Source organism: Rhipicephalus sanguineus, chromosome 9, assembly GCF_013339695.2.
Source record: "Rhipicephalus sanguineus isolate Rsan-2018 chromosome 9, BIME_Rsan_1.4, whole genome shotgun sequence".
Classification (NCBI taxonomy): domain Eukaryota; kingdom Metazoa; phylum Arthropoda; class Arachnida; order Ixodida; family Ixodidae; genus Rhipicephalus; species Rhipicephalus sanguineus.
Genome location: NC_051184.2, coordinates 7,614,933 through 7,626,992, shown reverse-complemented (window position 1 = coordinate 7,626,992; position 12,060 = coordinate 7,614,933). Strand labels below are relative to the sequence as shown.

The 12,060-nt window shown below is 41.6% G+C and overlaps 1 protein-coding gene across 1 annotated transcript; it reads left to right on the top strand.

Annotated features, from left to right (window-relative positions):
* The first annotated feature begins 3,469 nt into the window (after positions 1-3,469).
* Positions 3,470-9,952, top strand: LOC119404544 (uncharacterized). The gene is made up of 5 exons (XM_037671081.2): positions 3,470-3,575; positions 4,552-4,635; positions 5,797-6,013; positions 7,481-7,671; positions 9,559-9,952. Exons 2-5 carry the CDS (start codon positions 4,587-4,589, stop codon positions 9,768-9,770), a joined length of 669 nt encoding a protein of 222 aa, XP_037527009.1. The 5' UTR covers positions 3,470-3,575; positions 4,552-4,586; the 3' UTR covers positions 9,771-9,952.
* Positions 9,953-12,060: the final 2,108 nt, after the last annotated feature.

The window sequence follows — 12,060 nt, the reverse complement described above, 5'->3', positions numbered from 1 at the left end:
CTTACACAAACACCATTGCTTAATATGTAAACCAAATTTGGTATTAAAACAAGAAACAATACTCTCAGAATAAATTTTCTTACAAGCAACACCCAGATGACATTCTGGTAAATTTGGGAGGCACCCACAAGACCAAAAAATTTTTTCTCTCCTAAATATTCTAGCAATTCACTGTTTTCAACGTAATAAATCGGCACGATTTTTTTTCAGTACATTTGAGATAGTTGCCAAAATGGCTGGGACGTTTGGCGTGGAATGACCCATGTGTACGTGCAGACTAAAATTAAATGTACGGTGCTCACAGATTGAAATGCGACAATTGGGGCTGAGTAGTGTATGTGCTTTCATTTCTGTCGTGTTCAGATCGTGTCGTATTGGCATAATTTCAGCTCAAGCATTGACATCAGAGCCAGCATTACCAGATGCGCAAAGACACGACGCAGTTATCTTGGGCAATTGTACATACCAGTCGTTATACTAAAAGCTTTGATGTTGCATTTCAGTTCGTGAGCACCGTACGCAATATACTGCATCCAGTGTCACAAGCCTGGCATGCCAGGGCAGTCTGCATGCTAGCCTCCAGAATGGTCTTCTTAGCAAACAAATTGACTAGTCTATGAACATATTAACCTTCATAACAATACATCTACCTAGTACTAATATACATCTGCCTAGATGTGTGTTATTTTTTGCATGTCATGTGTGTAGTGATGGTTGTGTGGCAATAAAGTTTTACACCAAAAAAAATCTATTTAGCACAGCTGTCATTGATTCAAGGATGAGACACTTTCCTAAATTGTGTTTCCGTGAAAATGTGATCTGCTAAAGTAAAACACAGGTAACAGCGACATCACCACTTCACACTTGCAAGTGAGCATATTTGAAACGTAATGACGGTACTGGCAAGCGCAGCTTGCAAGGCTGCTTTACCGTAAGCACAAGAGCCTTATACAATCTGACGGGTGCAACCAACACATGTGGGTATGAGTAGGAACTATGGCATGTTCTCGCACAAATTAAAGGGACAAAGACGAGGGGAGGGGGGCAGAAAGGATAATGAATGAGGGGTTCAGTATAAAGCACAGATAAACTTTAATTACCTCCAGTGCTTATTGCTCTTCTGAACAACAGTCTGTTTAAAGTCCCCTAAGCTCTCTCACTTGACTCAGCGTATTGTCACAGTGTACTTGACGATTTGCATCACTTCTCTTTAGAGTGACAGGTGTATAAAGGATACTTCAAAGTGTTTATGGCAATGAGATGTTGGCTATCATATATAGTGTAGATCAACATGAACATACCATGTTTTTAGTGTTACAAAAATGTTAATTATATTAATTTTTATCATTAATGTCGCTTTCTATATTCACCAAGTTTTCGAAGCTCATCAAAAGACATAACCAGCTCCACGGCTGCAACACGCCTCCAAATAAAAGATAGTTTTGGTATAGCTTAAGTGGCACCATGCTAGATGTTATAATACGGCAGAATCAGACTCTGCGCGTGCAGAACACTGACAGCTTTGTGCTTAGCACACTTTGCTACTTTTGGAATTTAGCGCAAGGCACCAATGCTCGCAAAGGCCATTTAGTGTGGAAAACCTAACAGCACCTTTGAAGCAACAGCCACTCACTTCATGTTCAGTGTCTCATCCTGCTGCCTTGTACAACTTGTTCATCCACAGTAGATGGCCCGGTTATTTTTCGCTCCAAGCCATTTTTGTTCGGTAATAGACTATGGATGATAACTTGGCACTGTTTTCAAAACAGATTTTCATTTGTTATGGTTAAGTTTTGTGCTTTACGGCACATCACTGTTTGTGCTATACTAAAGCTATTCCAAATGGCTCTCAAGTTAGCTATTCCAATGTTTCTCAAGTTAGCGTCTGGAACAGATTAAAGCTAATGCAGACACCTTATACTACACTAAAACTCTTGAAGTCTCTGTCATGACACAAACATTACAATACTGGCTGTTCTCCTGGACCATGCCGCACTCTCTTGGGGACCCTTGGGAATCATACACTGCAGAGGATGGGAAAACCTGCACTAAAAGATGGAGAAACACGTCATACTTCAACGAACCCTGCAACACTTGTCCAAGTAATCATCATCGCAAAATTTTTAGAATCGGTCAAGTACAAGCAGAGTTACAGGGGTATGTCGCACACTTTAAGCAAGTGCTTTCCCCCTTCTCCTTTCATGCCAGCGAGCTCGCTGAAAGCTTCACAGGGGCGGGATGACAAGGAGGCAAGAAGCTACGTCCGTTGGTCAGTGCACGTCATCACCTTGAGCACTTTCTTTTCTTTCTTGTTTTTCTTCAAATTCGCGGCTTACTTTCAGTGCGATTGCGAGTGAGCATGTGGCCACAGTAACTGTGCAGCTCACAATGCTCAAATCAGCCAATGGCCATGGATGTTGTGTTTATGGCGCGGTCATTTGGGTTTATGGCATCATTTGTCGAGAGAAAAGAGAGTGATTTCTACCCGACTTTGAGAATTCGTTGTAAATTCCAGTCTGCGTGCTGCGCTATAATGTGTGGCTCGCATATTCTCAAAAGCATTGACTACCGACTGGCAGCGTTTTCTGACCTTGCTGAAAAAGTGTTGCAGGGCCCTTTTAAGGTGGTTCTAGGAATGCCTCTGAAACCAAATTAAATCGGTTTTTACGTAGCTACTTTTACGTGCATTTAAATGCTAACTTTTGATGTTACCATTTAATGTTCTGTATTGCTTTGTCACAAGCAACAGCTACAACCATCAGAGTTGCACCATTTCCCCTATGTTGTGCAAGCACTTTTACACCCTCATAAAGACATTCAAGCTTATCAAAAGGAAGCGCATTTTTTTCGTATAGTATTGTACTTTCACGATGAAATATTTTTTGTTGGGACATATCTTGTAAAGTTCTTTCAGCTAAGAATATTCAATCACTGCATAATACTAGCAATGTGGCCAGCTGTTTAATCTTCAATATAATGGTACAGTGTAGTAGTCTTGTGTAAAAGTAAAAATTGTAACTCCACTTTTAGGGTGCGTTGGATGGCTGCAAGAAAAAAAAATCATAAATCTTTTAAGTGTGCCACATTCTGCAACAAATGGTATAAACAATTACTTTCTTACTTTTTCACGTGTACATTTTACGTGCAAAAATAATGTACCATGAAGTTTAGACCTCGCTTTTTACATCGACTTGTAATGATGTCAATTTGACGTACAGATGTTTTTCAGACATACAGCATTTTATATAAGAATGAACAATTATGTTATCAAGCGATGCCTAATTATGGTTTCAAAACTGTGCTCTACGTAATGCCTTCACTTGGTCGCCCACATGATCTGCTAGAAACAGCCAACAGCTTGCATTGCCTCATCTGCATCAACAGTGTTGTCATCGCAGCCTACGCCATAAGCTGATACGACAGAATGCTTGTCGTGGTGGGCAAGGTTTTAGGGCTGGGCCATAAAGTTACTCATCCAGCTATTAGCCGAGTGCAACTGCCCACTTATCACTGTGACAGGCAGACAACAAAAGCTTGTGTGGGAGACCGTCTCGTCAGATGACAGCTCGACAGAGGTGAGCACTTACAACTTCTGGCTTTGCCACTTTGAATGTGTCCATTGAATGCGTCCATTGATGCTTGCATTTTCTACAAAGCATCCAAACATTACTGTCAACTGTATATTAATAGACAAAATAGAAATCTCAAAGCAGTGATGGGTATTGCAATTGAATTCCTGTACAAAATCTTGTAACGAATTATTGTCATTAGCAAACCCTAACCCTGCACTTTAGGTTTACGAATGACAACTATGTCACGTCAACTTAATTTAAATATTGGAATTTCTCTAAAAATACTCCATGGTACGATGTAGAAAAAGTTAGGAGTAAGAAGAAAGCTAATTTATTTTTAATCTCAACTGTATGACATAGTAAAGATTTTACTTTTTACTAAGGTTAATATAGTTAGCACTTTATTCATCAAGGTAATGCTGTAGCATTCTTGTGTCACAAGTTTTAAAGGAGGAAAACTGAGTGCTAAGGCAAAGCCTTGTCGCTAACATGACACGGCAATGTGTCATGTTAAATTTCTATCATGTCAATGCTGAACCTGATATGGCAATGTTTAAATCATGCATGATCATGATCACAGTTCAGCCATACGGGCATATGACATGGCTGCTACAGTTATTCAATGCTTTTGAAGAGTTCTGTACATTACAAATCAGCTAGAACAATGCTTCGCATCCAAGCTATTTGATCACTGCAGCTCCTTCAACAATTATTATTTCACCTATATCAGTTCACGAAGTTCACATGACATGTGAAAGTTGACTAAACATCACACATTTTTCGAAATCTGTGGTATCAGGAATGGTTAAGAAAGTGATGTTGCTAAATTATATCGATACTACTAATGTCATGGTTTTTCTTCATTTGAAACATGTTCCTCTCGTACCGAGATACTAATCAGTGCTCATTAGTGTTGCCTGCAGCGAGTTTTTACAGGTATAATTTTTCTTGACTGCGTCATTTTAACTATGTGCCACAGAATCTCGCGGTCTCACTGCACCAAGAAGCAAGAAAATGCATTGGTACCTGTATAGTTTGGTCACGCTTGCCTACATGATGAAAGGTGAGAAAACATATCTCTGTAACATGTCTCATCTTACTAGGTACAGCGCTTTGTGCAAGGTACCCTTCGTGCTTCCTAGGATATATATATATATATATATATATATATATATATATATATATATGTATATATATATATATATATATATATATATATATACACACACACACACACACACACACAGGAAAGATGATTACTTTTTAAGAGCTCGTTTTTCTTTGTTAGACACAATATTAATGATAACTAACAGACATATATATAAATAAACTAAAGTGATCTAAAGCGATCCTGGTGAAAGAGATATTTGTTACAAACACAGCAAATGACTGAAACGAGCGTGCCAAGATGAGTGTATGTTGGAATGATTTATTTTTTTCAAGGATTTTCATTCAATACTCCAGATGTGAGAGCTGGGAAGCCCGATACTGAGGAGAAATGACACATGACGTCGCTATGAAGGAATATAATGAATAAGGAATACCAAAAATGGAGGAATCTGGCCATCAAATATGACACCTAGTAGCTTATTACTAAGCCCATGCACTCAATCTATCGAAAGTCAACTACGCCACTACTGAAAAGGAAGCATGCACAATCCTAAAATTGTTGCCATTCTCCAGTACTTACTAGGAGGATGTAAAGCTTGCTTTTTTCAATGATAATTGATAACTAATAAGTCAGGATGGTAACAAATGCCAAGGTGTATTTAAAAAACAAACACAGCATGAAATTGATGCCTAAAATAGTGTGATAAAACGAGCTTTAAGAACAGAAACAACTTGTAAAAGCAAATAACACGCGACTAAAATATCATGGTGTGTTGCTAGTAGCGTTATCTGTTAATTGCGTAGGTTGGCAAACTCACTCTTAAGTTGACTCACTCATACCCAGACTGACCATTAGTCCAAGTATGAGTGAACCTGGTTGAGCAGGATTTTGGCGAGCCCAAATTGGGTTGATCCCAGCCAAGCTCAGTATTGCTGACATTGAGTCCAATTGAGCCTGACTGAGCGCAATTTTATCAAGTGTGAGTACGAGTGAACCCGATTGAGTTGAATTTTGGCGATTCCTAGTGATTTAGTTCCGTTAATTTTGTTAACCTGTGGTTACTTGCCACCACCTAAATTTGGCGTGCTTGCCTTATTCCCCATGTCACTTCAGGGTCAGAAGCAGGGAGTCCTGTCGATTCCAATCTGTATGTGGACAGCCTGCTCACGACCCTGGTGCCACTGCATGCTCGCAGCCTGGGTTTGGAGAATATCAGTGTGCCCAACTGTGCATTCAAGGTTCCCAGCACAGCCGTCACCAATCGCGACGTCACTGTGGAGCTGCACAGTGGACGGTTGCTGGGACTGGTCACTCCCGGACTAGCTCGCAGGTAATCCCTAGCACCTGCCTGCTCCCTTATGATCAGTGTTATGGCCAGTAGCTCCTACTAACTTGATGTGGTAGCTTAAAGACTAAGGTATTGCACTGCTTAGCTTTGGGACGTGGGTTCGATTCCCGAACATGGTGGACACATTCCTACGCGGGTGAAATGCAGGAACTCCAATGTACCTAGATTCAGGTTCACGTTAGAGGAATCCAGGTGGTCAAAACTTATCCCAAATCCCTCACTACTGCTTGCCTTGCATCATGGTTTTACCATGTAAAACCCCACAATATTTTTCAAGTTTTCTACTAATTTTTAATTCCCATTGCTATACTGACACTGTCGGTGCCCTGCAGCGATACCCAAATACAGCATAACACACCACTTTCTTTTTGTCCGTAACAAAAATGTGACATGAAGATCAGATGCTTACTACAGTTATATTGAATTTCCTGAAATTCATTCGCTTCTCACACTGCAATTACGTGTGAACGTACAGTACATCGCTAACATCCACCACAGGCACATTGGTATGAAGATGCTCACCGCAACTTTTGTTGCGCGTATAATTTGCTGTGAGTGTGTTTTCTTCTTGCATATCCGAGCTGCAGCAGTTTTATTCTCGGGCTGTTTGGTCAACACCAAAAGCTATTTCAAACTTGGACTAGCCTGTCGTAGCATTACAGCACAGCTTTTATTCCCCCTTGCCTCAAGTAAAAATGTGAGTCACAGGTTCTTAAAACGAGTGCTTCACAAGTCTTCTTGCTAAAACTTAAGCTTGCCATTAGCCACGTTACAAATGCAGCATTTTGCTATGATACTCATATCCATCGGTGCCTTTCTGTCATAGACCATACTAATGAAGGAGGGTAATTCAAGGAGTCCCAATAAACTTTTTGAATATATTTAAACATCGCCAAGTGCTGTGAACATGAGCAAAATATAGACCAACATGAGGAAAACGGGAAAAGAGATGTGTTAGCCTGGCCATGTTTATGTATGTAAGTCATGGTCCACATTGGCATTTAGCTTAAACTTCGATGACTGGACCAAGTGCTACAAAAACAAATCTGACATTATTTTCCTGTTGCAGTTGTGAATGCAACTTTTGCCTACCACCCTGCAGTAACAAAATGGCTATGAGAGAAGCCATACTGAAGGGTTCCAACATAATTTTAGTGACCTAGAATACTACTTTAATGTGAACTGAGAAAACAGTAAATGAGTGTTTTTACATTCCGTCCACTTAGGTGGCTGGGTATAAAACATGTTGCCTCGCACTCAAGAACTGAACATAGGACTTGCGCACTTCTCAGACTTGTTTCTCAGGCATAGCAATTATGCACTTCAATGACTTCTTTTACACTGAAATGTAATGGCTATAACATATTCATACACAAGGACAAGCATTATTCACTTTCACTTATATGCATTGGCAGCCCCATTTTCAGTATGATTTGCTCTTTCCTGCAGGGGTCAGTGCTCAGCTCCTGGCTGGTTGGGTATGAACATCACCGTGGGTTGCTATGTGTCACTAGACAATGCACACGTCTCGTATGCTGGCTCAGCCAAAGGCGACAGTTTGTTGAACACCAACCGGAGCATTGTGCTACAGGCTGCACCCTTCAGTGCGAACGCACTCCTGGAAGTCACCTCAACACCAGGTACAGAAAGTTTTAAAATATGCAAATGTACTCGGAAGAAGCCGACACCCAGCTCTTTGCTTCTATAAGGGGTGTTGGTACTTGAAATTTCAATAAAAATCAATGATTAAAACAGAAACTTGAGCTATCTAGCAAGTACACTTTGAACAAATTGCTAGGAGTAAAACTTCAGTTGATGGCGAAAGTTTCAGCAGCAATGCAATTCTTGTAACACAGCCTACTTTTTCCACCAATAACCAGTGAAGTGTTGCAATAAATTTGAAATCATTTGTATTACGCCACCATGACATTCTCCGATTCCAGCCTGTGCCTGTCTGCCACCATAGATGTCTTGAGCAGCAACTTAGCCACTCCAGTTTCAGTACCCTTTCCTTACATCTCTTTTTGAGCTATTTTCTCTCCACTGTCTCTCATAATTTTATGGCTGAAACAGCTCAGGTGACAAAGCGAGGCGGCTATGACTCCTGTGACCTCACACCCCTCCACTTCACGAACCCCTCCATCTTTCTCATACTTTTTTTATCATCTACGTAAGTGAGATGCATTCTTAGTAGGGATAGGCAAATAGTAAGTTTGAGATTCGAAGCAAATAGTGATTATTTCGAATCAAATTTCTTGAATAGTATATATCACATATTATTAAGAAAAATTAGCATTTTTGTCATGACCCAACTAACTTGCACAATACAGTAAAACCTCGGTGATACGATCACGGCTCGTACGAATTTCGGGGTGATACGAATTTTTATGTGATCCCGGCCAAGGCCATTAGGCTGCAATGTATTGGAGCACGGTTGTTGCGAACCGATTTGCACCCCGCGACGTTTGATACGAACGTACGCTAGCGCACAGGTACGAACAGGTACTGCCCGCGCTGTCGCGGAAGACGCGGCAGCCACGTGCGGACGCGGGCATGCGCGCTGCGCGACCATCAACGGTGCGTCGTTTCCTCCGAGATAGTGCGCGCGAATCTTGGAGGAATTTAGGCGCCTTCGCGTTTAGATTACAGATGACATTGACGCCGCGATTTTTTTTTTTCCGACACGTTGACGCGTGCTCCGGTGCTCGAGGCAGCAGCGTCTTTGTACTGTGTCAACACGTGCCTGCCACGTCGAGGAAAGTCATGTCCCCGCAATCAGACGTTCTATGAAACAAGACTGAAACTTGGGCTGCGGGACTGTCATGCAGTCCCATTAAAGGTGGACGAAGACCCCAAGAGACGAAGCGGGTGGTCTTGGTGTAGGAGCTTGTCCTCTATCTATCGAGTGCAAAGCGCTTCTTAAGTCACATTCGCCGCAGTACTTTTGTGTCATGCAGAAAAGCGTAGTAAGATTAGGAAGGGGAAGCTGGCGGTCACGGGGCACAACACATGTGGTTCATTAATTACACACGTGCGCATGCACTGTATATTTACGAGTGCAAGTATGATTGTTGACGTCTAAAAACTTTAATGGCAATCATTCAGAGCTGTTGATGACGTCGCTGTGGCCCTGAGAAACACTAAATCAAAACGTATGACAACTTTCTTTTGTCGCATACTAATTTTCCATGTTTTCTGGTGATACGAATTTCAGATGATACGAATATTTTTGGTAACCCTGCGAGATTCGTATCACCGAAGTTTTACTGTATTTTTAAGAATTCGAACTAGGCATGTGTGAACGTCACTTTTTCGGTTCAAAGTTAAGTGCAGCAACTTTGAATAGTAGCAAGATTTGTACAGCAATAGGGTGCAAGTTATAACTGGTACAAAATGTTGCATTTTAAAAATTACTATGCTTGGAGCATATAAGCCCGTATTCCCACTTGCCAAGCGTCCTCTTGCAGCATACTGTGAAAGAGTAATTTGTTTTTCTCTTTCGTGTCCCTTTAACTTCCTCAATGCAGGTGGTGTGCCCCGAGTACGCACTTGGGCTTTGCAGCCGTTCACGTTTGTGGTGGGCACGTCGCCCAAGCTGAGCCTCAACGCCGCTCGCCAGGCCACGTTTGACAAGGAGGCCAGCAAGTGTGCCCATGCTTCGCTATCCAACGTACTTCTGGTGGCATACAGGGAAGCTCTAGAGAGGGCTGTGAGTGCTACAAGGCTGCCTCTGCCATGAACATTCAAACAAGTTGTACCATTGCCAAGAAATGACCGCTGCTGCAAAAGATGTACAGGTGAAGCGCAGTATGGATAAAACAGGACGAGAGCCACTACTTTTCAACCTCAAGATATCTGTGTCCGCTACTTGTTAGAACCGTGCTCAGGAGGCAATGAAGTAAGAAACACATGTATTTACAATAAAAAAATACAAATCTGCATAACTGGAAGAATTATGACTATCGCATGTACACATCTACCTCTTGGCACACTTGGAACTCTTCCTCCATTTTGCTTCATTACAAGACTTCTTGGGTGTGAAGAAAGTCAATTCGTCAAGAAAATGTTTTTAAAAATGCCTAGATGTTCCTTTAAATACATCTTTGAAGCATGCTTTCTCCTTTTTTAAGTGAGAAAGTATCCGCAGGGTGTCAAAAACACTAGCATTTTCAAATACCCAGATTCTTTTGCAAGTGTTTCCGTGTTAAAGCAAAAATTCATTTAAGATTTATACAAACACTTCCGTTTAGGATGTGGTATTGTATTCTGGATTTAAAGTGGCACGTAACTGCACCAGTTTATTAATTGTAATTGCATTAGTTGTAAGTTTATTTATTATTATAGTAACTGCATTACAAGCTCCAGCAGAGTCCTCTGACGAAAGGGTATCACAGGACTCTGGCCTGAATATTGCACTGAGTCACCTCTCACATATCTGTATCAGGCTCTCAGTCGGACAAGAGTTTCAGGACCACAAGACCAAAAACCCGTGGCTGATCTCCTGGCTTTGACAGCAGCTATTCATCTCTTGTTCGTGTCTGGCTTGCCCACACCACCAGCAAACACTCTGCAAATAGCGGCCCAATACACAATGTGTAAATTACCGCTGAAGAGAGCATGCAACAATGCCCACAACATTAAAAAATCACAGTAATAAGTAGGCAGCAAAATCTGCTTATTGCTCCATCTTTTTTCATTATTACATGCCCTAGACATTTCTTGAAGTGTATTTGAAGCTCATAAGACAAGTTAAAAAAACAAACAAGAAGCATGGAGGAGGTACTGGATCAAAGTTTTCAAACATAGTCTTCACATGCAACTAGAAACTTGCATTTCACCTGAGCATGTAAGCTTAATGTGTCTAGTAAAAATGGGAAAAGAAACTCTGTGCATGTCTTTTCCTTGCTTTGTTTGGCATAACTAGCTTCACACAAAGAAGGTCAAATGTGTTTAACCAACCAGCTTACTGCCAGGTTTTTCTTGATAAGGACTGCATAAACAGCGAGTGAGAGACCTGATAAGGACGCTCGCTGTCGCAACAGCGTAAAGAGCGAGATCATGGCTTGATAGTCCAATGGTGAGGTGCAAGAGGTGTTGCAAGTGGGCACCTGCAACAAACATGGCAGTGCACTCTCAGGTAAGCTGTCCACACTGCCAGTAGTGCTGTGCCCGTAAAAAGCGATGCGCCTAGTACGTGAAACTGTCGCCATTACTGGCATTTTAGGAAGGCTCCACGTCGTCTACGTAAAGCTAACAGGCTTCATTTTGACGATTCTGCTTATCTGAAATCTTGTTTAGGTTTTAGCTTCAAGTTAGTGGGGTACTGCTGTATGTGCTCAAGGTGAGATGATGAACTGCCACACAAAGCATGAGGAATTGATTCCTGAACCTGACGTCATTGTGGGCTATTGGGGGATCCGTGTTAACCAAGAAAAAGAACCTTGAGACCTGGGAACACGAATGGCACATTTGAAGTCATGCAAGAAATCCCAGAGGACTGATCTGACTGACTTTATCGACATGTGAATATTGTAAATGTGCTGTCTTGGATATTAGCGCTGTAACTTAGGGATGAACATGGACACACACAACACACCCTAAGCTACAGCGCTAATATCCAAGACAATGTATGTATAACCAAGTGGCCCATGTTGCAGTACTTGTACACAGAATTCTTTTCTGCCACGCTGCGGCCATGACCCCTCCTGTTCATCCTTGACATGTCCCAGGCACAAGATGCTTTAAGGCCAAGCAAAGTGGTCTTCACAACAGTAACCAGCCGCACCAAGACCGGTCACAATTATGACAGTAAGAGAGGAAGTGATGCATGTGGGAGGCGAACAAGTACAAAATCACAGCATAACAATGGCATTTGCAGCTACTGGTACACATCTCTTGCGTAACACTGCAAGGAACCTTCAAAATTATCTTCTTACCAAACAGGCCACTGAACTTGTTACGGATGCACCAGGTTACACCCAGTCATTTTAAACACTATAGCATTAGCCACAGGACACAACATAAACAGA

Bases quoted from the DNA above. Each gene is read 5' to 3' on its own strand.
- LOC119404544 (XM_037671081.2), top strand. From the start codon at position 4,587: ATGCATTGGTACCTGTATAGTTTGGTCACGCTTGCCTACATGATGAAA. The intron at 4,636-5,796 runs GTGAGAAAACAT...ATGTCACTTCAG, and splicing joins GCTTGCCTACATGATGAAAG to GGTCAGAAGCAGGGAGTCCT. The intron at 7,672-9,558 runs GTACAGAAAGTT...TCCTCAATGCAG, and splicing joins GGAAGTCACCTCAACACCAG to GTGGTGTGCCCCGAGTACGC.